The following is an 18618-nucleotide window of genomic DNA, read 5'->3' on the forward strand; positions in this document are numbered from 1 at the left end:
TCTTGGTCATTAAATTCGTGATATGTCTGCTGTCATGCTGCTTCAGGCCCGCGCGCGTCTCCCCGCCTCAGCTCGCCTCATATCGCGAACGGTCCTTGGCTCCTCGATCCCATGGTCTCTGATGCTAGCCGTATGCTCGCGGCAAATCTCGCAGACACCCAAGGCTTGTCGTCCCAATCCATGAAAAGAACAGGAACCAATCGCGTGATTACCAATGGCGTGCCCATGTGACACTCCCAAACTCTGAAGGCGCATTTCGTCCAAAGCCTCACGCATCGCTCCGGTGCCAGTCGACCGCAGCCCGCATCCCGTCGTCCATCAGCCTCTGCACGAGATCGGGACTGATGACGTCCTGCCGGAACTGCTCCTGCTGCAGGAGCTCGAGGTGCTTGAGCGTCGGGCCGGGGTACATGAGGTACTTTAGGTACGGCGGGCGGGTCCAGTACTGCAGGTAGGCGAGGTAGGCGACGAAGTCGGGGCGGGTGAGGAGTTTCTGGGTCGCGAGGTGGTTTAGGTAGAGGGGATTCGCGAGTGATTGGACGAACTGCGCGCGCGCGAGGAGGTTAGTAAGACTTGCTCATCGTCGTGCGATTCTCTTTCTATTCCTGCGACGGGGGATGAGATGAAGGAAGCGTGTAAATGCATACCTCGAGCTCGATTTCGAATCGCGTATAGCCGCCGTAGACTGGTTCATTGTCGGGCGGAGGGGGCGGTTGATCTGGTACTGTTGTCGCCATTGTCGCAACTGGTGGTGTGTGTGCCTGGGAGGGATGCGATTGTGAAGTTCGGGGGATCTAATGCAAGGTAGATTGGAGTCCATGGACTGAAGTGGAGACTGAATCTGGAGCTTGGACAGGGGTCCACTAGCTCCTCCAACGACTGGTTGGGAGTGACAGAGCGGGCTGCCGGTTTGATTTACATACATTCAAGTCAACTCAAACCTTTAGCAGCGAAGCTTAGAAAGGACTTGGACCAAACTTTCCAGAGCAAGATAGTCATGCTTATTTACAAATGTAGGAATAGAAGTAAGGCTACTTGATAGTTTCTCCAGGTCACCAAGGTATGCTGCCCCTAAGGAGATTTCTTGGTGAGGGTCGCGGTAATAAGAAAGGGGCCTGGCAGTCTGTAGATCATCTCACTGCTGACTTACAAGAAGCTTATTACGAAGAACACAATGAATTCGTCGCTGGCTGGGAGAAAACGTCCGCAGTGGTGACCCGTCCTGTTGACCTGGACCTATCCGGCCTCTCTCGCGGAACCTCACCTTTGAGGGCTGCTTGAACACTGAGCGGCCTGAGATACCTCGCAACACCGAGAATCACATAGGCTGTCCATGAAGCCAAGCTATGGCATATGGTCACACGAATCCACACCGATAGATAATCAGCGTGGATCCGAGCTCGTTGCTGCAGCTCGAAGGAGATCTGCACTGTCTTCTCTATGGTCAAATCGAACCAATCGAGAACCTTTGTGTCGGGGTTCCATTGGAACTCAATGGTTGTTGAGGTGCCGAGAGGGGGACTCGGCCAGCGAGAATGCGAGAACGGAAGGTTTTCGACTTCAAAATCTTCCTCGTAAGCTTCGGGAGTATATTATATGATGAATTTACTTGAAAAAACGCAAAGCAAGTGTGAACATACAGGGATATCAAAAGCTCGTCCTGAACATGGATTCAATAAGCCTACGGCTTGCTTAACTCATGGGAACCGACGCAACGGAATTGCTAGAGTATCATTGGCTCACATTCAAGGCTCATGAGAGGATTGTATCAGCGATGCACGGGTCTGTCAACCTGACGACCGCTACCTTATTGCAATAGATATTGTGAATCAATACATCTCCGGGTGGATGCTCCGAATAGCCCCTTTGGCGGTTCAACTTCTTTGCGTCCTCACTTTTGACTGATGCAGTCAGTAAAGTAGCACTGATACGCATCAAACATCCAAACTAGCCGTATGGACTTGACTGGCTTCTAGAAGGTAGAGACTGCAACACCTTTCTCAAGAAAAACTAGTCATAGTTCATACGATCAGATCCCACGAGACGTGCACCTTCGGTAGTGTCTATGCCTATACCCATCGCCGATATTTCGCTAGACCAGACCGCTCTAGCCAATAAAGGCGAACCCCTCTCCCTCAAATCACAAAGTATGTCTTCCTACATAGCTTATCATGTTCGCGGACTGCCTAGCTATAACGGGTTGCGTTACCTGCATGCCACTGTGCGAGATCAAGGCTACTGATGTTCTAATAATTCTATGATGAATGAAGACACTTTGATAACTAAGCTGAGACCATACTGTACCTTATACCATGAAAGACCGCCTTAGATCCTCCAGAGAGGATAGACGAATAAGTGAGTAAAAGAAGCCTCCTCTGGCTCACCACTGCTCTCACTCTCAGTGCCTAAGTACACGGAATAGTTCACGAACAGAAGCTTAAACTCTGCAAAAATGATAGAAAGGGAAAGGCAATACTGACGTTATAACTCGCTCCCCTGCCCGGAATCGAACAGCGCGCCCCTCAGTAAACCCAGACTCTAGCTTCATTGGAGTATTCCTTTATTTACCCACTCGACCACCTCGCACACAGCTTGGCCTGACCTCGCCGACCTAGACGGGTGCTGCTGTGCTGGTGACAGAAATGGTGAGGAGACCCCTTAAGTACGTTAGGTAGATACTTCAGGCCAGGGAAGGAGAGCTGTTGCGATGGGAAGGAGCGAGGCAGTTGATACCCGTGTGGTTGAATGGGAAACCTAAAGCTGAGCGTCGATTTCATATGCGTGTGGTATTATTCAGGCTACCTCATGAGAAATCAAGACTGACTACCTCAACTCTGATAATTTACGTGTGTTATGACACCTGCTTGGATAACATATGGTGGGAGTCGCATGCCATAGACCCAGACAACGGTGGTCTTGAAAGGAGCGGTTGTTCGCTTTAATTCTAGATATACGCCCTTTTGTTGAACCCTTCTATTTTTGTTTCTCTTGCCTTTTCGAAATCAAAACTACAAGAACATGATAGCTATTGGCACGGTAATGAGCGGACTATCTTAATTGACTTCACCCTCGCAAGCAGGTGTCCAACTTGTTATTGTTTTTCGAGTGTGTCACTTAATGACGTGAAATTAAAAATATGTATTCAAGTAGGAATAATTGCTCTTCAGACCTCAGAATCCATTTCTTATTGATGCTCAGATCTAGTCTACCGTCAATGCATAAGCGGAGCTAGCATACTATGTCCTGGAATCTGGTGCTTGTCAACACATGGCATACAATAGTGATTGTTGCTCTCAAGACATACCAAAAAGCTTCATTGTCCCGAAGCTAGTCGGGCGGCTTTAGCCCGGCGACGAAGCCCCACAAAATAAAGACATTTCTCCACTGAAAAGTTGGGGATCAGCGCCGGGAGGCAGAAGCTCCAACCAGGGGGAAATTTCGCGACCGGGACCGTCAACCTCTTGCAAACGCCAGCACTGCACAAGAATCGCCAACTTTTTCTTTGCCCTTCCCAGACCACCTCCTGGGCCCAGCGGCAGAAAACTCCAAGATACCCACAAGCATGGCCTCGAAACGCAGCTACGAAGCCTCCGAGGGCAACGAAGGCGCGCAGCAGCCCGCGTCCAAACGCAACAAGAACAACAAGGCGCGCGACCACCAAAATGCTCACATCGATCCGACGTGGGGACAGAAATACGTCTTCTCATCTGCCACGGGCTCGACGACGGTACCGGTGGATCCGGAGCTGGATTTTGAGGATGATGGAGATGCCATGGCGTATCTCAAGTCAGTGAGGTAAGAAATGCCCCCTTTTCACTAGGCTATCTTCTTTCCCATGTGCTGAACTGGTCTTTGAAGTAGCGCGGGTTGATGCTGATATGGTGAGTATTTTAGGACACAAGCAAACGGTATACCGCACCTCCTTGTGGCACCAAAGGTCCCGATCGGCCCGCAACTACCGAAAGAGCTCCAGTACGATGACGGCGACGTGGACGATGCCTACGAGGCGGAGGAAGGTGATCGCGACATCTACACCACAGGCGAGGGCGACTTTAGGGGATACTACGCCGACGGCGCATACACAGCACGACCCGACAACTGGGGCAAACCTCACGCGACCCACGACGACGACGAAGCAGAGGAAGGCGAGTGGCCCGGCAACGAAGGTATCGACGACGCCGAAGACCAATACTCAGACGCCGGCGCTGACTCCGAGTCCGCCGTCCGCGAAGCCTACTTCGCCGCCATCCTCACCCGCTTCAAACGCCTCCGCAGACTCCTCCACGCCACGCCACCCGCCTCCGCCGTCGCCGCCCTGCACCCAGGCTCCCCCCACGACTTCCGCGTCGGCGCCTTCGCGCCCAAATCGGCAACCTACAAAACCTGGTCCAACCGCCTCCGCGACGCGGACCCTCTCCCGGCACAACTCGCCTCCATGGACAAAGAAGGCGTGCTGCGCGTCCTCCGCGTGCTGCTGGGCGGCGGCGCGTTCCTCCGGCGCGGGAGCGAGATGAGGGAGCGCACGAGCCGGTGGCTGTGGGCTCTGCTTGCGCGGTTACCGGAGCGCGGGGAGATGAACCACGTCGAGGTCGGGTGGGTGAGGGATCTTGGGAGGCGGGCGGTGCTGATGATGCAGAGCTTGGCGGATATGGCTGCGTTGAGGGATGCTTTGGAGGGGGAGGGGATGGATTTGGGGGTGAATGATGCTGTTGATGAGAGTTCTGATGATGAGGAGGCGTTGGGGGAGATGGAGGTTGATGAGAGGGATGGGGAGGGGAGCGGGGAGACGTCTGGGTCGGAGACGTCGGATGGAAAGTTCGGCGTCCTGGCCGAAGGGTTGAAGCATCAAGAGAATGTTGCGATACCCAAAGACCCTGTTGGCGACGGCGAAGTCGAGGACGGAGAAATCGACGAAGACCAAAAGTCGGAGCCAATGGACGTCTCCGAAGACGGCGAGATAGACGAAGGCGAGGTTGTGGAAGACGAGCAGCCGCCGGCCGAAACGCTCGAGGAAGCACGCGCTCGACTCCTCGCCCAGATAGACACTGCGGCGGCCGTCGAGGATGCGCCATCCGAGGCACCATCAGAAGAACCCATCGTGGAGGAGGCTGCCCACGACGGTGAGGGCGATAGTGAGGCTTCGGACCAGCTGCGGGCGCGGATGAACATGCGGGCTACGCTTAACATGATTCTGACTGTTGCCGGTGAGTTTTATGGGCAGCGCGATTTGCTTGAGTTCAGAGATCCTTTTACAGGTATGTAAGCAAACTCAAACATCAACTTTGAGCAAGATAGGAGGACAACGGATAGAGAAGGGCTCTAGAGGGAACTTCTATCAAAAGGTGACTCAAATTTGCTGGCTCGCGAGGGCTCAGGGGTAACGTGCTAGCCTATGATACCAATACAATAAAAACACAATGGCGCAGACCATTAGCCTCTGAAGAGGCGTAATACAAATTCGACTATTCATACCGCTCGCGAACAAGATTTGTCGTCTCTTGCTCACGGTTCCTCCACGCGCCCTACTGAACAAATGTCCTCAAAGCAGCTCTTGCCGAGTACAAGTGAAACAGAAACACACTCCGTGATTCTCTGCGACCTAAAAGAAAACTCCAGGCGCCCGCCTCCGTACCATCTCGGTACTCAAACAATATCATAGCACAAACAACTCCATCTCCATCAGAACATCCGCGTAGAAGGAGGAAGCCTCCTTTACGCATCGCTCATATCAGTGTCAGGCGTAACGAGGAAATCCGCTTCCTCGAAATCATCCACGACAACGTTCTCCTGCCCCAGCCTGGTCTTCAAACTACGACGGCTCTTCCTCGGGACAGCCAGCGGACGAGCGTTGGCCCACCCAGACGGGGCCAGGCTCCGCGGGCTCACCTCGCCCTCCAACCACGCCGCGCGATCCGCCCACATCTGCACCGGCTCGTCGCTCTCCTCGTCGTGAGCGAAGAAGCGCTTCTTGCTCCGTCCGTCGCTGGCCGTGCTCTCGACGCTTTCCACACTCTCTTGGGAGCTGCACAGGCCCGGCATATCGTCCAGCCCAGGCACGCTGCTGTCGTCAAGTTCGTAGTCGTCCTCGTCGCTGGAGTGGTGGACCGGCTGGCTGGAGAGGCCTCCGACCTTGTTGATGCCGCAGAAGGGCAGGAGTTCACGCTGAGAGGCGGCGCTGCGGTGGCGGTTGGTAGAAGTGGCGGTGGTTGACCGGACGACGGGGGTATGGCGGTCCGTGGCGTCGGTCCACAGCTTGAAGCTGCTGTAGGATCCCGTCTTGTAGCCCTCGGGCACGGACTTGCGGACGCGCATGCCGACGGAGAGGAGGTTGGATTGTACGTCCGAGGGTATGGTTTCTTGGACGTTGGGCGAAGGACCGGCCGGGGGAGGAGCTGGGCCAGATCGGGCGCTGAAGAAGGAGGTGATTTGGCGCTGGGAGGGGTCGCTTGATGCGCCGGCGAAGAGACGTTTCGTTCTCGGGGCCGACATGGTTGTGATGAGATTGAGGAAGTCGAGAAACTAGCTGAATTTGACACAGTCGGCCTTTAGAAGACTGGTCGAAATTGACGTTGAGGAAGAAGCGTGGCCCGTCGTGGAGGCTGTGGTCCAAGCGTTGACTTCTTCCCGGTCGTCGTAGAAAAAAGTATCGTGAGATGCAGTTCGGTGGTGTAGAGTGGAGAGTTTCAATTCGTCGACCGAAAAAGCGTAGGAGGTGGTAACCGTAGAAACGATCGCAAGCGAGAAATGACGTACAGAAGCGAGAGAGGATATGTCGTAGAAGAGAGATGGGCGGGGAGGAGGGGAGAAAGAAGTGGTTGGGAAGATGATGGGAGATTAAGTTGATACGAGAAGAAGGGGGAAGGAAGGGGTGGTGGTGGGGGATACTGAAGGACCTGGGCCGCTGGGTCGGGCGGTTTTCCAAGGTTGCGAGAAACGGGCAGCCCAGAGTGGCAGAGAAACGGAGGGACAACGCATGGGACATCCGACGATCCGCGGCAGCTGGGCGATTAGGCGAGAGAAAGCGCGTCTGGGCGTGTTTTTTCGCGAGACTCGCGCGGCCAGAGCCCACTAAAATCACTAAAAAACACTTTAGCTGTGCTGGTGGGGGACCATGTGCCCTGAAACTGACATTGACCGGCGGATGATTGGCGCCCCTGCGTTCCATTCCCATTATTCCCGTTGCCCCCTTCCTTGGTCGGGGCGGGTTTCTCTTATTCAAGTTTGCTGCTGCTCCACGGGCCGCCTCTTGCCTCAAGGAACGGGAGTCCGTTTGACAACGGGCGACACGGCCTCTTCAGAATCGGCCGAGAGGGCAAAGGAGGCGGAGTTTTATCTCATCCATGTTTTGTATTATGATGAGATTTTGAACAATGCTTCCCATTACGATTGTTGCATCCTTCTATTCTCACTTTCTCTTGCCCTTGTGGGTCAAGCGTCGGTGGTAATGAAGGTCGTGTCATCTAGCATGCCATCGCAGCAAGGTGACGCATTTGATAGGCGATCATCCTTAGAAACGGCCTTGATGTGCGCCTCCATTGTCTAATTGAGGCAACTGAATACACAAACAGGGCACTATGCAGGCCGTGAGGAGAAGCTCTAGCGGTGCAACAGCGAAAGCGTTGTTCAGAGCATGGCTCAAACCTTACCTACCCTCTTGAGGCCTTACAGTTTCAACGTTTTCTTTGGCAGATGTTCTGTTCCATGGAGAGATAGCTGCCAAGGCATCCCTGGGCTTTATCAGTCCCAGCATCAGGCTCTCAAAATTAGTGGTGTGCCACTGATACTGGCACTAGGCTGCGGAGAGCAGTTTTAGGCAAAGTTGAGATATACTCGGTGATCCAGCCATTTGGGGAGCCACGGAGAGGCCGGTGTGAGGTGAAACAAATCTTAAGGTCGAGACACACGAGCCAGCCCTCACACGGCCATGCATCTTCACTAGCAACTTCAACATTCAAAATAAGTGGACAGCCAGTGGGGGTCGTCACAGATCCGTCAAGGTACACGCGAGCACGTCACTTCACCACATCCAAAGACACGCCACAAGATCACGAGAAAAACACATTATCAAGAGGCCGGCCGGGGCGTTTGTGGAAACCATTGAATTTCGCAAGCAGTGCTGATTCCTCCGCAACTCACTGCACTCCGGGTATGAAGCGATCATCAACCAGCGGTTCCACGTCCTCACGTCCAGGTCATCCCGTGGACCACCCAAACGCTCATGCGGAAAGCCATTTCCAGCTGTCCACCCCCCATGCAGAGAGATGACATAAAACTCCCATTGTCGTGTACTGACTGAAGAAACGCAACGCATCAAAAAGAGACGGGCGTCGGAACGAGACAGAGAATGAGGGAGTGTGTGCGTGGTGAGTGATTGGTTGCCTTTTTGTTTGCTTGTTTTGTCGGCCGCGCGAGGAAAGAGAAGAAAACTGAGGAAAAGATGCGTCGATTGGTGATGCAAAGGATATCCGGAGACCCCAAACGCCCCTGTGTTTTTTGGTCAAGAGATTTTTTTGGAAGCTCCATCTTCTATCCGCAAAGGTGTCTGATTATGTTCTGTTCGAAGACAGCAGACTCTAAGAGCCCGTGCCAGGGTTGTCTATACGCCCATGCCCAGGTCGCTTGCTTTTGCAGATCCGAGATGTCCCACCAGTGATGAACCGTCCAAGTCGTTAATACCCAAGGGCTAAAAGAAAACCGTCGAGGCGAACAGTTTACTTTCTGCGGAAAGAGCAGCCCTCAGTGAGTCTCGCCTTACCACCGGTAGGCTGGCAGAGGACGGTGGTGCATCCCTGGCAGATGACGACGGTCTGGGCGTGGGAGAAGACGGTGGTGATGGTGAAGCAACCGGGGCACTTGACGTCCATGAAGAAGGAGCGGGGCGCGGGCACAAGGGTCTGTCCAATGTGTGAGTATCATCATGTCTGTCACCATATGTTCGTGGTGTGGAGGGGTAGGGTAAGGTAAGGTAAGGTGAAGATGTTGTGAGGGTATCGTGGGTGTATCGTACCTTGAGCTTGTGCTTGCGGGCCTCGGCGGCCGGGGAGGGGTTGAGGAGATCAACGGCGAGAACCTGGGGGAGAAGCCATCAGCATGATGGTTCCTTCATCAAATGTCGCATGCGCAATCGTCGTGTCCTTCCTCCACAGCCCAGCCGTAACCATCTTTTCCTCCTCTTGCCATGATATTTTTTTTTTTCGCCACTCGCGTGTTCCCAATGCGGTCGGTTTATTCGGGTTTCGTTTCGTCGTGGAAGAAGACAACATCACACGGGTGATGCCAGGCATAAAATGCCATGGCAGCAGGAGGACCTTACCATCTTGACTGATCTGATCGAGGATTGATTGATCGGTTATCGGATGCGAGTGCTGTCGGGCTTGACGGGAATCTGGTGGTGTTGAGAGAGCAGATTGTAGCACTCGCAAAAGAACGGTGATGATGGGGTGGTGGAATTGTGAGCCAGAGAGGGGACCCGTCCGCCAAAAATCCTCTCTCCGAGGACCCACATTAAAATTTTAGGGGAGGACAGTGTGCCGAGGAGGGCTGGATCACGGGACTTGACGCCTACACCTCACTATCGCCTGTGATTGGCTGCGAACCTGCTGCCCCGGCCATCTTACCTAAGGCAAGTGCACCCGCAAACAGCTTGGTGAGGGCGGGGTGTCACCGCTGGCCTGGCCGCTGGTCACCTTGAGCCGCTTCCATGTTCCATGTCATTCTTTCCAGGCAGTCGGGTACTTAGGCATCTGCGATATTAACCTGCAGCCTGAAGTCACTGCCCATATCATTAAGGTGTCAGTAGCATCCACCAACATTTAGCCTCTGGCCTTGGACACATAAACACTCTCACCTACGTACCTTACTGCACTTACGCTTGCTCGCATACAAAATACCGTCACAATGGCAGCGCCGATGGACCAGAGGATACAAGTCCCAATCGATGATCCCAATGCAGATACCGAGTGGTATGTTATCTCGCGACAGCTACTCGGCGACTCCTGACACGTGCTGCCAGGAACGACATTCTCCGGAAACATGGCGTCATCCCAGAGAAGCCTCCCAGCCCGACTCCCATGATCGAAGAGGCCATCGCGGAAGGTCGCAGGTTAGCGCATGAGAATCGACTTGAGGGCAAGGATCTCGACGAGCTTGATGAGCTGGAGGATGACGAAGATGAGGCATTCCTGGAACAATACCGTCAGCGCAGAATGCAAGAGCTCAACGAGCTTACCAAGAAGGCCCTCCATGGCACCGTCTACCCGATTTCAAAACCCGAATACTCGCGCGAGGTCACAGAAGCATCCAACAACGGCCCGGTCTTTGTCAATTTGACGTCATCACTGGGCACAAACGTCGAGTCGCGAGTGCTATCAGAGCTTTGGAAGCAGGCAGCGCAGGAATACGGAGAGATCAAATTCTGTGAAATGCGCGCGGACAAGGCCATCGAGAACTACCCCGAACGAAACTGCCCGACGATCTTGGTCTACAAGAATGGCGACATTGCTAAGCAGGTCGTGACACTTGTGCAGATGGGAGGCGTCAAGATCAACATGCTTCAGCTGGATAACCTGTTGGTCGAGGTTGGCGCTGTACCAGAGACGGATATGCGCGTGGCCAAGCGCCGGAGGCAAGCAGAAGACGAAGAGGAGGAGAGGGCAATGGGCAAAGGTATCCGACAAGGAAATGTGTCAAAGTCCAAAGGACACGACAGCGACGATGACGACTGGGACTGAGAGATGTCCTCGGGTTGTCAGTGTGAATGCGTCATGATGTGCGGCAATACCCCGGTTGAGATGGATGGACCGGGATTGACACCTTTCTCATCCGCAGATCCTACATCATGCGCAGCTTGACTCAACACGGAGTTCTGTGCCTCCACATTCACGAAGTCATGTTACTTGCAGGCCTCTTCTGTACCTTTCTCCCGCAATGAGATATTATGCTCTTCGGAACGAGGACTCGTCCAATAGAGATACCAGGTCATACGTCAATGGGGAATCTGACGGTTACCAAGGAATAAAACTTGATCACCATGCGACCTAGGAAGCCTTCGGACCAAAGTGAAAAGCTATGCGCAACGGGGGAGAGTGTCATGTGCAGCTGGTGCTAAAGTGTCATCGTATGACGAGGGGCTAATCTTGGTTCCTGGATTTCGTGCATCTGATGCCCCGCGTGTTACCGCTGCGGAGACCCTGAAGGCTGAAGATAACGGCTATCGATTGGCCTGTGCATGGGTGGGGTTCAGGGTGTCACGACTCCCGGGGAAGGAAAGAAGGCTAGGCCGCTTTTGGGCAAGGGCTTCTAAGTTTCGGGAGGGCCAGTAGGCAACTGTTGGTCGCGTCAAGACGTAAACAATGACCTTTTTTCATGGCTTTTCGAGAGACTGAATAAGTTGATAACTCCGAGGTCTTTCCAGCTTGCACTTTGACAGCTCCTGGAACTCAGTGCAAGGGTGTTCGGAGCTATCTTCGGAGATCGTGTGAGCGGAATACCCCTGTGGGACTTGACCCTGGCCGAACGCGTTCGAACCCCCACCTGCGTCACGACACGCGCTGTCCCACCCGCGGGCGAGGGTCGTGGTGGCGGGCCTCGGACGGGAGCTTCCCAATCTCTTGGTGCCGGCTGGACCTCGCACACATTTCAGACTCGTTTCTCTTACATCTTCTTTTCAATCTTCGCCATGGCCGACGAACCCAGTCTTCCCAGCTTGTTGCCGTCCATCTCATGGAACGCCCAGACCCAAAGTTTTAGCAATAATCCGAGAAAGCGGAGGTACAACTTTAAAAGCCACTCTGTCGCGCCGCCATCATGGTCCAACTCTAGTGATCCTGCCGTATTTTCCAGCGATGACGACCCAGGTCTGGACAACTATGTCGAGGGACGGCGAAAGAAGAAGAAGTATGTAGGCTCTTGGTTCCACCAGCAGCCTGCCTCTTCCGATTCTGCAACCGGGGAGCCGCGGCCAGCGCTGAGGGGCAAGCGAACCTTGAAGCGCGACCTGGACAGTGGTGTCTGGATGGGCAGCGACAGCACAGATGGCGACGAGAGCGTGATGATGCCCGATCTGCCGACGCAGTCGAAGCTACCTCAGCTCGACCGGGTAATGGCTCGGCGGCGCAACGTCATCTCGGCCGAGGAACTGGAAGCGCGGGAAAGGGTACAGCAATGTTTGGACTCTGGCACCGAGTACATTGATCTATCGTGAGTGTGCGACCCAACTGCAGGCACCCCAGTAGATCTGACTGTAAACAGCATGATGGGACTCAAGACTCTTACCGATGCTACCATTCGCCCTCTGTCCGAATTCTCCTGCATTCCCATTGTTGCCGAAGGAGTACCGTTTGAGCAGAAGGATCCCGCTTTGCAGCTGTATCTGTACCGCAACCCTCTGCAGCGGCTTCCGGGGGCCATATTCGACCTGGAGCACCTGACAGTGCTTTCGCTTCGTGGATGCCGACTACGGGAGCTGCCCCCTGCGATTGGCAAGATGCGAAGTCTTCGCACCCTGAACCTCGCCCAGAATTTGCTTAGATACCTCCCGGCCGAGCTTCTGGATCTCATGGCAGCTCCCTCCGCCTTGGAAGAGTTGCTTCTACAGGGCAACCACTTCTTCCAGGCGGCTGAGCGGCCTGCGCTGGCTGACTTGGAAAGTCTTGAGAGCAACGCTTCTGGGGGGTCGGAACTGACCGAGGCATGGAGACCCGGCTTTGACGGTGTTGCGGGCAGGTTTATCGTGCGATCACCAGTCCACTATCTCGATAGCTCGGGCTTCTCGCACTCTGAGTTCCGCCTTGACCCGGAGGGAGTGATCGTGCAGACGGAGCGGATGGACGACACTGGAGACAGCACATCCCTCATCTCCCCACCGTCATCGGCACCCTACCACTCAAAGTCCGCTGGGAGAAGCGTTCCGGGTGCAAAGGGAAGTCGCGTTCCTAGTCTGATGGAGTTGGCACTACGAAGTGCTTACAAGAGCTCCGACCTCGGCGACCTGCCCGACTACATCCCTGATTCGCTGCCTCACTTGCAAGCCCTACTCGAGCGTGCTGCCGACCAGCGTGAAGTTGGCGGACTTACTTGTTCCGCGTGTAAGAAGCCCTTTGTGGCACCCACAACGCAGTGGCTGGAGTGGTGGCAGGTTTGCCTTGTCGAGAGCAGGCAAACCCAAGAAGGTCACGTCGTCAAGGCTCGCCCCTGGACGGATTTGGATGAGGAGAACGAGGGGGCTGTTCCGTTCTTGAGGAGAGGATGCTCGTGGAAATGTGGCCCTGCTAGTTTGAGGGAGGGACAGTGGACGATCGCTCCTGCTAGCAAGGCAGAGTGAGGGCTGGGACATGAAAAATTGTTTTGGATCATCTTTCACATGGCGCTTGTTATTGGCACGGAGTTGGAGGCAGACTGATTTTGTGTGTGTTTGAAGCTTTCTGTTCAGGTTCCAGGTTGCGTTGTTCGATATATCCAGTTTTCTTAGCTGAAGCTCGTTCCAACCCCTTTGCATATCGTCCCTTTGTTATACCATTCCACCGAAGGCAAGATCTCTGACGCCACCCATCTCGCCGTCTGAGCATGCAAGCTGCCATATCCGAATGGCTTATCTGTCCTATCCTTCTTCATCCTCTCCCCTAGATCCAACTGCGCCATGTCTTGACTCGCAACCTCCACGTCGTCATCACTGCCGCTGCTCGGCGCAGCAGCACGTGGGAACGACGTTGTCCCTTCCGCCAAAGCCTGGAAGATGATAAGCTGATCCTGTAAGAACTTGTCCACCGTCGAGCCCGGTATCGATAGTTCACCAAGTAGACGGCAAACGACCGTGCGGCTGATGGCCCACGCGAAATCGTCGTGCTCATGCCCAAGTTGTCTACGCCGGCTCTGCTTCGGAGACGCGGACTCGTCGCAGCCCCAACGTAACATCCCAGAGGCGTCCTTGGCTACCAGGAGGGTATACGTCCGCTTGTCGCTGCCCGAGTCCTCAGCGTGCTTGTACACCAGCTCTGCGTGGGGAAAAGCTCCGGCGATTTCCGTTGCTAGTGTTTCTTGGAGAATGGCCTGCTGGTAGGAAGGGACGATCATTGTGACGTCTATGGAGTGTACTACCTTGCGACGTTCGGAGGGGGTACCGTCGTATGGGTTCGTTATGGGAGATAGCTGACGCAGCGGCTGGCCTGGCTTAAGAGGGTGAATCGTGAGCACGATGGAGCCCCTGCTCTGCGGTCCCTTGCTCCATCCGCGCGTAACGAGTTTCCGCTCGACGAGTACGCCTACGAATGAAGATTCTAGGCGTGGGAGGAGAACTTGGTCTAGGTACTCGTACGAAAGCGAGAAGTCTACATTCGTCCCGCCCTGGATCTCGAGCTCGATGGGCTTAGCGTCGTCTCCGCCTGCGAAGAGAAGGAATGGGAGGATGGCCTGGAGAATCAGGAGCGTGCTCGCCGCGCTCGTATCCGCCACGATCTTGATCTTGCGGGACTTGTTGACGAGAGCAGCAGAGGGGGAGAGGCGGGGGATGAAGGTTAGGGTGCTGCTGCCTACGGAGAGGCCTTCTACCTCTGCGTCTGTTGCTTCTGCTAGCCACCGGATTGCGGTGACGTGTTGGGCTTTGAGACCTGTGTTCGTTGTTGTTAGTTTACAGTGTTGGTTGAGATGGGCTGTGTATAAGTGAACGCGTGGGTGCTCACCGCCTCCTTTGCTGCTACTGTTGTCGCCTTTCTTACTCCTCCCACTACCACCTCCGCCACGGGAAGGACGATTCCCTCTTACGTTCGTGATGCGTACTGGCTGAGTGGTGACTGCTGCGAGGGCTATGGCGACGCGAACCAATTGCCCACCTCCTTCACCGGTCCGCCCGTCGATTTCGATGGGCTTGCGGGACATGGTTTCTCCTGATTCGGATTGATTGTGTATGTCGTATAACGGCGATACTTGAAACTTTGGTTCACGGGGGTAAGCGGTGCTAGGTACTTAATGATTGGGTGCAAGTCCGAGACCTAGCGGAACGTCCGTCTTACTTAGAGTCAAGTCGCTGGCGCAGGTAAGAATTGGCTGCTTTACGTGCTGAAAAGGGATGTTTTCGATGAGCTTTTAGGAAGGAATGTTGAAGTACCCGGGTAAATAAGGCATATTCAGCTTTGAGTTTGGATGCCATTTTGACTCATACGCCGAACGATGGTTAGGTCCCTCGTATTACTCGAGCGGCTAACTACAACCAAAAGATCCGTTGCAGATAAGTGACTAGGCATCAGTCAATTGATCCTCAGTTACCCAAATCCTTCGTGTGCTGGAAAAGGAATCACTTTGCATTCGTCTGCAAACTGCGCCTCGAAGGCATCGTAAAAGTGAGCTAACACTTGCGTGTTCATGGCCAGGTACAAAAACAGATCAAATTCCTTGTTCTCTGTCACAGTGCCATGCAATCTAACATTTATTCTTTCGCCATCTTCCATTATCCAACCGCCCGTTTGGTGCATTGTTCCCCCTTCCTACCGTTTGCTCCTTCTTAGTGGTGTGATGCATTTGGCACCTGCCGCAAACAGGAGACCCGGAAGTTTAAGTTTCGGCGACCCGCCAGAACCGGCGCCGCTTTGACCTTACCGGAGACCAATTCAACCTCACCTCTTCCCTTGCACTTCGAGGCCTCCAGAAAGAGGCTTGTTGATGTTTCCATGTTCGACTACGAATGCCGGAGATATACCGCGCGATACTCTCTCAATGAGGCGACTTTTCAGCACAGCATTGCTGCGCCCAACGGAGATCTTTGCTGCAGAGACAGGGGTCCTTCCAGAACACAGGGACCAATCACCGCCGCGATGATGAAGAAAATGCACTGCATTCAGGGGTCACCCAACATCCGACAGCGCCGGTCATAGGGCGCAGCTGAGACGCTGTGAGGGCCGAGACCTCGGAGCCGTTCGCCGCCACGGGGCGCAGCCTCAGACCAGCTGTGGCACTCGCATCCCAATGCCGCCGCCTCCGAGTCATGCCGAGGACGACGTCGACCATTCGAGTCGTCGAGCCGAAGAACGAAGAGCGAAGGCGAAAATTCTTGAAGAGACAGAGGCGAAAAACACGAATGATTTGGAAGAGGGCGGACCGCCATGTTTATAAGTTATGAACTCCTTGCTGTCTGCCTAGGCTCAGTCACATTGTGATTCGATCAGAGAAGCCGTCCAGCGAAACAATACTTCAGGACAAGCCCACTTACAACCAACCAGTGATGTTCGAAGTAGCACGGCACAACAGGAACGACACGTCTTAAACTTTAACGTGGCATGTAGCCGCAGAAAGCGCCGCTTGTTTGAGTCATTCTTTCGACCACATGCCATGGAGTCATGAGAGTATAAAGATCCGACCCGCCTCACATATGGACTATGTCCAAGACGCTTTGCAGGAATGTAAAGTTGGGTATGTTATACAAGTTCTATTGCATTATAAACCACAAGTCAAAGCAAACGATGTCGATGAATAGCAGAGCAAGGGTACGACCTGACAACCCGAATATCAACGTAAGTCAAACCTATCGAGGCATTTCCTTCCATTACTCCTCTCTCTTACTCTTTGGCCTCGCATCTATGATGCCACTCAAAAACCAATACAGTCTGCGCCGAACTATTCTTTCTTCTTTCTTTTCTCTTTGTGTTCTTTTTAGTTTTGCTTCTCAGCGGCCCTCGCAGACCATATCTGTTCTCGGAAGGGTGGAAAGTCTATGACAAAGGGAACGCTCTATTGTCCACAAGAGAAGGCCATCGGCATGTTCAACTGAGACGAGTCTGTGTGAGCCGCTACAAGTGTAGCTGGTAACAAGCACTACTGATGCACGAGAAGTCAGAAGAAATGTGGACATGTGTCAAACGATGATGCGTACCTAGGCAACTGTGGCACAGAGCTGGCTCTATTTATGACGACGAGACGAAGAGGAATGATGCTTGCTTCCAGAGGCCGATGAACTCCCGCGTCTGTCGTCTCTTCTACTTTGGCTTTGGCTTTGGCTTTGACTTTGGCTTGGAGGGAAGTCGAGATCAAGGGTGGGAGCGTATGTGGACGTAGAACAATACGGCTGTGTCCCTGTCGATGATTGGCCTTGGTATCTCTGGTCAAAGTTGGCGAGCTCCGCTTGGTAGTCGGTGCGATACGCTGAAGGGAGCTGCGTGGTGCCCGGATGATCTTGAGCGTATTTTGCGACCTGGCGACGACTGGAAGCCACCTCTGTGGACCTGGGATCATTGTAGGACATACCACTATTCTTTTGTTAGGACAAATCACCGAGATAAGTCAATGCTGGGACCAACATACCCTTGACTTCCTGTCGAACTGTTCCATGAAGGCTGACTCAAGCTGTCGGTGTAGTATGGTTGCGGTGTCGACGTTGACGACGAGGGACGATGGCTGTATTGTTGCGATGTGGTTGCCGGCCCGTCGTTGTACTGCGTGCTTCCGTATCCTTGGCCTTGACCATACGACGATGAAGCCGGGGCCGTCGTGGTCTTCCTCGATGACTTCCGACCGGAGTCTGAAGATCTATGGCTGCTCATGTTGAAGATGGTTGGGTGCGTTTGGATGCGCCTGGTTGCTTGGGGAAAGTGTTGATAAAGTTGTTGAGTTATCGTCCTTCGAGACTCAGTCGAAGGTTACTCTGACAGAGAGGGCGTCTTACTTTATACAGTAAAGACTTGGTCTGGGAGAGAGAGCCACTGAGGACCCCAGGCAACAGCGGCGGCGGCGCACCCAGTGACATCGTCAAAGGTATCGCACTAGCCACTGGCTAAGCCCTGGTTGATTATCCACTTCTTTGGACGTCAACCCGGGCTAGGACTCTTCGTTACGCTGAATCCGTGCGGCCCTTGTCAGGTGTTTTTGAGAATCCGGGCAGTGACTCTGAGGCCCCTGAGCAGCGGTGCCGTTTCACCAATGGACATCGGCTCGCCGGAAGCTCAGCTGACTCGTTCAAAGTTTCGATGATGAACAAGAAGCCGTCGGTGGCTACCATGGAGGAAAGGAGGAACGGCGGCTTGGGAGTGGAGACGGAGGAATGGTTCGCACTTGGTTCGCAGAGGCCAATGGAGACGCCTAGCTTTGCTTGGGGCAACGCTGTCACCTTACCGCCGCCGCTGTTGAGAGGTGTCAGTCCTTAGGCACCGAAAGCTTGCCATCAAAGAGCACCCGAAGCTCTTGATAGAGAAACAGAAGAGAGGAAGAAAAGGGCCGTGCCTTTGAGAAGGGGCTGAGCTGTGGCATGGCTGAGTACGCCCAGAGATACTGCAGTGAAGCTTGCTGCTTTCACCAAGACACCTCAGAACTAGATGCTGATGACAGCATCATAGCACATTCTACGCCGTACACAGCCCCAACCCACGTACTGGGAAGGCTTCCCCGAGAGTGAGCGAGAGGAACATTGGGGGTTAGGCCATTGTCAGCCTGAGAATCAGCCTGGGATGAACAGCCCCGTCGAGCGAGCATGCGGCAGCGTAAGAAGTCGACAAAGTCAAATCGCAAACGACAAAATGGGGTGGCAAAATTACGATGAATAGTTTGCGCAATGGAGCAAGGAAATAGTGTTCCTTTATGCTCAAACATGCTCGGATGACCTAGGTATATCTTACAGAAGGCGGGGTCGGAATTCATGAG

At 54.0% G+C, this 18618-nt stretch overlaps 11 protein-coding genes across 11 annotated transcripts; 4 read left to right on the forward strand and 7 right to left on the reverse strand.

Moving 5' to 3' along the window:
- Positions 1-268: 268 nt before the first annotated feature.
- CCOS01_14398 (RNA polymerase II transcription subunit 31 mediator) lies at positions 269-737 on the reverse strand (the record flags this gene model as incomplete). The annotated part of the gene is made up of 2 exons (XM_060462542.1): positions 269-544; positions 648-737. The coding sequence occupies 2 exons, from the start codon at positions 735-737 to the stop codon at positions 269-271; spliced, it is 366 nt and encodes a 121-aa protein (XP_060307027.1).
- A 2825-nt stretch (positions 738-3562) lies between these two features.
- CCOS01_14399 (V-SNARE) lies at positions 3563-5263 on the forward strand (the record flags this gene model as incomplete). Its single annotated transcript, XM_060462543.1, has 2 exons — positions 3563-3795; positions 3895-5263. The coding sequence occupies 2 exons, from the start codon at positions 3563-3565 to the stop codon at positions 5261-5263; spliced, it is 1602 nt and encodes a 533-aa protein (XP_060307028.1).
- A 449-nt stretch (positions 5264-5712) lies between these two features.
- Positions 5713-6489, reverse strand: CCOS01_14400 (ribonucleotide reductase inhibitor; the record flags this gene model as incomplete). Its single annotated transcript, XM_060462544.1, has 1 exon — positions 5713-6489. The coding sequence occupies one exon, from the start codon at positions 6487-6489 to the stop codon at positions 5713-5715; it is 777 nt and encodes a 258-aa protein (XP_060307029.1).
- Positions 6490-8017: 1528 nt separating this feature from the next.
- On the reverse strand, positions 8018-8311 carry CCOS01_14401 (uncharacterized protein; the record flags this gene model as incomplete). The annotated part of the gene is made up of 1 exon (XM_060462545.1): positions 8018-8311. The coding sequence occupies one exon, from the start codon at positions 8309-8311 to the stop codon at positions 8018-8020; it is 294 nt and encodes a 97-aa protein (XP_060307030.1).
- Positions 8312-8711: 400 nt separating this feature from the next.
- CCOS01_14402 (40S ribosomal protein S27) lies at positions 8712-9180 on the reverse strand (the record flags this gene model as incomplete). The annotated part of the gene is made up of 3 exons (XM_060462546.1): positions 8712-8894; positions 9008-9070; positions 9145-9180. 3 exons carry the CDS (start codon positions 9178-9180, stop codon positions 8712-8714), a joined length of 282 nt encoding a protein of 93 aa, XP_060307031.1.
- A 717-nt stretch (positions 9181-9897) lies between these two features.
- On the forward strand, positions 9898-10730 carry CCOS01_14403 (phosducin family protein; the record flags this gene model as incomplete). The annotated part of the gene is made up of 2 exons (XM_060462547.1): positions 9898-9962; positions 10013-10730. 2 exons carry the CDS (start codon positions 9898-9900, stop codon positions 10728-10730), a joined length of 783 nt encoding a protein of 260 aa, XP_060307032.1.
- Positions 10731-11677: 947 nt separating this feature from the next.
- Positions 11678-13321, forward strand: CCOS01_14404 (leucine Rich Repeat family protein; the record flags this gene model as incomplete). Its single annotated transcript, XM_060462548.1, has 2 exons — positions 11678-12198; positions 12250-13321. 2 exons carry the CDS (start codon positions 11678-11680, stop codon positions 13319-13321), a joined length of 1593 nt encoding a protein of 530 aa, XP_060307033.1.
- Positions 13322-13464: 143 nt separating this feature from the next.
- On the reverse strand, positions 13465-14871 carry CCOS01_14405 (RNA 3'-terminal phosphate cyclase; the record flags this gene model as incomplete). The annotated part of the gene is made up of 2 exons (XM_060462549.1): positions 13465-14603; positions 14676-14871. The coding sequence occupies 2 exons, from the start codon at positions 14869-14871 to the stop codon at positions 13465-13467; spliced, it is 1335 nt and encodes a 444-aa protein (XP_060307034.1).
- Positions 14872-15792: 921 nt separating this feature from the next.
- CCOS01_14406 (uncharacterized protein) lies at positions 15793-15996 on the reverse strand (the record flags this gene model as incomplete). The annotated part of the gene is made up of 1 exon (XM_060462550.1): positions 15793-15996. The coding sequence occupies one exon, from the start codon at positions 15994-15996 to the stop codon at positions 15793-15795; it is 204 nt and encodes a 67-aa protein (XP_060307035.1).
- Positions 15997-16885: 889 nt separating this feature from the next.
- CCOS01_14407 (uncharacterized protein) lies at positions 16886-17525 on the reverse strand (the record flags this gene model as incomplete). The annotated part of the gene is made up of 2 exons (XM_060462551.1): positions 16886-17231; positions 17287-17525. The coding sequence occupies 2 exons, from the start codon at positions 17523-17525 to the stop codon at positions 16886-16888; spliced, it is 585 nt and encodes a 194-aa protein (XP_060307036.1).
- CCOS01_14408 (uncharacterized protein) lies at positions 16936-18125 on the forward strand (the record flags this gene model as incomplete). The annotated part of the gene is made up of 4 exons (XM_060462552.1): positions 16936-17026; positions 17462-17540; positions 17657-17736; positions 17842-18125. The coding sequence occupies 4 exons, from the start codon at positions 16936-16938 to the stop codon at positions 18123-18125; spliced, it is 534 nt and encodes a 177-aa protein (XP_060307037.1).
- Between the last annotated feature and the right edge of the window lie 493 nt (positions 18126-18618).

Source organism: Colletotrichum costaricense (genome assembly GCF_030867565.1).
Source record: "Colletotrichum costaricense strain IMI 309622 chromosome Unknown Scaffold_20.1, whole genome shotgun sequence".
Lineage (NCBI taxonomy): Eukaryota > Fungi > Ascomycota > Sordariomycetes > Glomerellales > Glomerellaceae > Colletotrichum > Colletotrichum costaricense.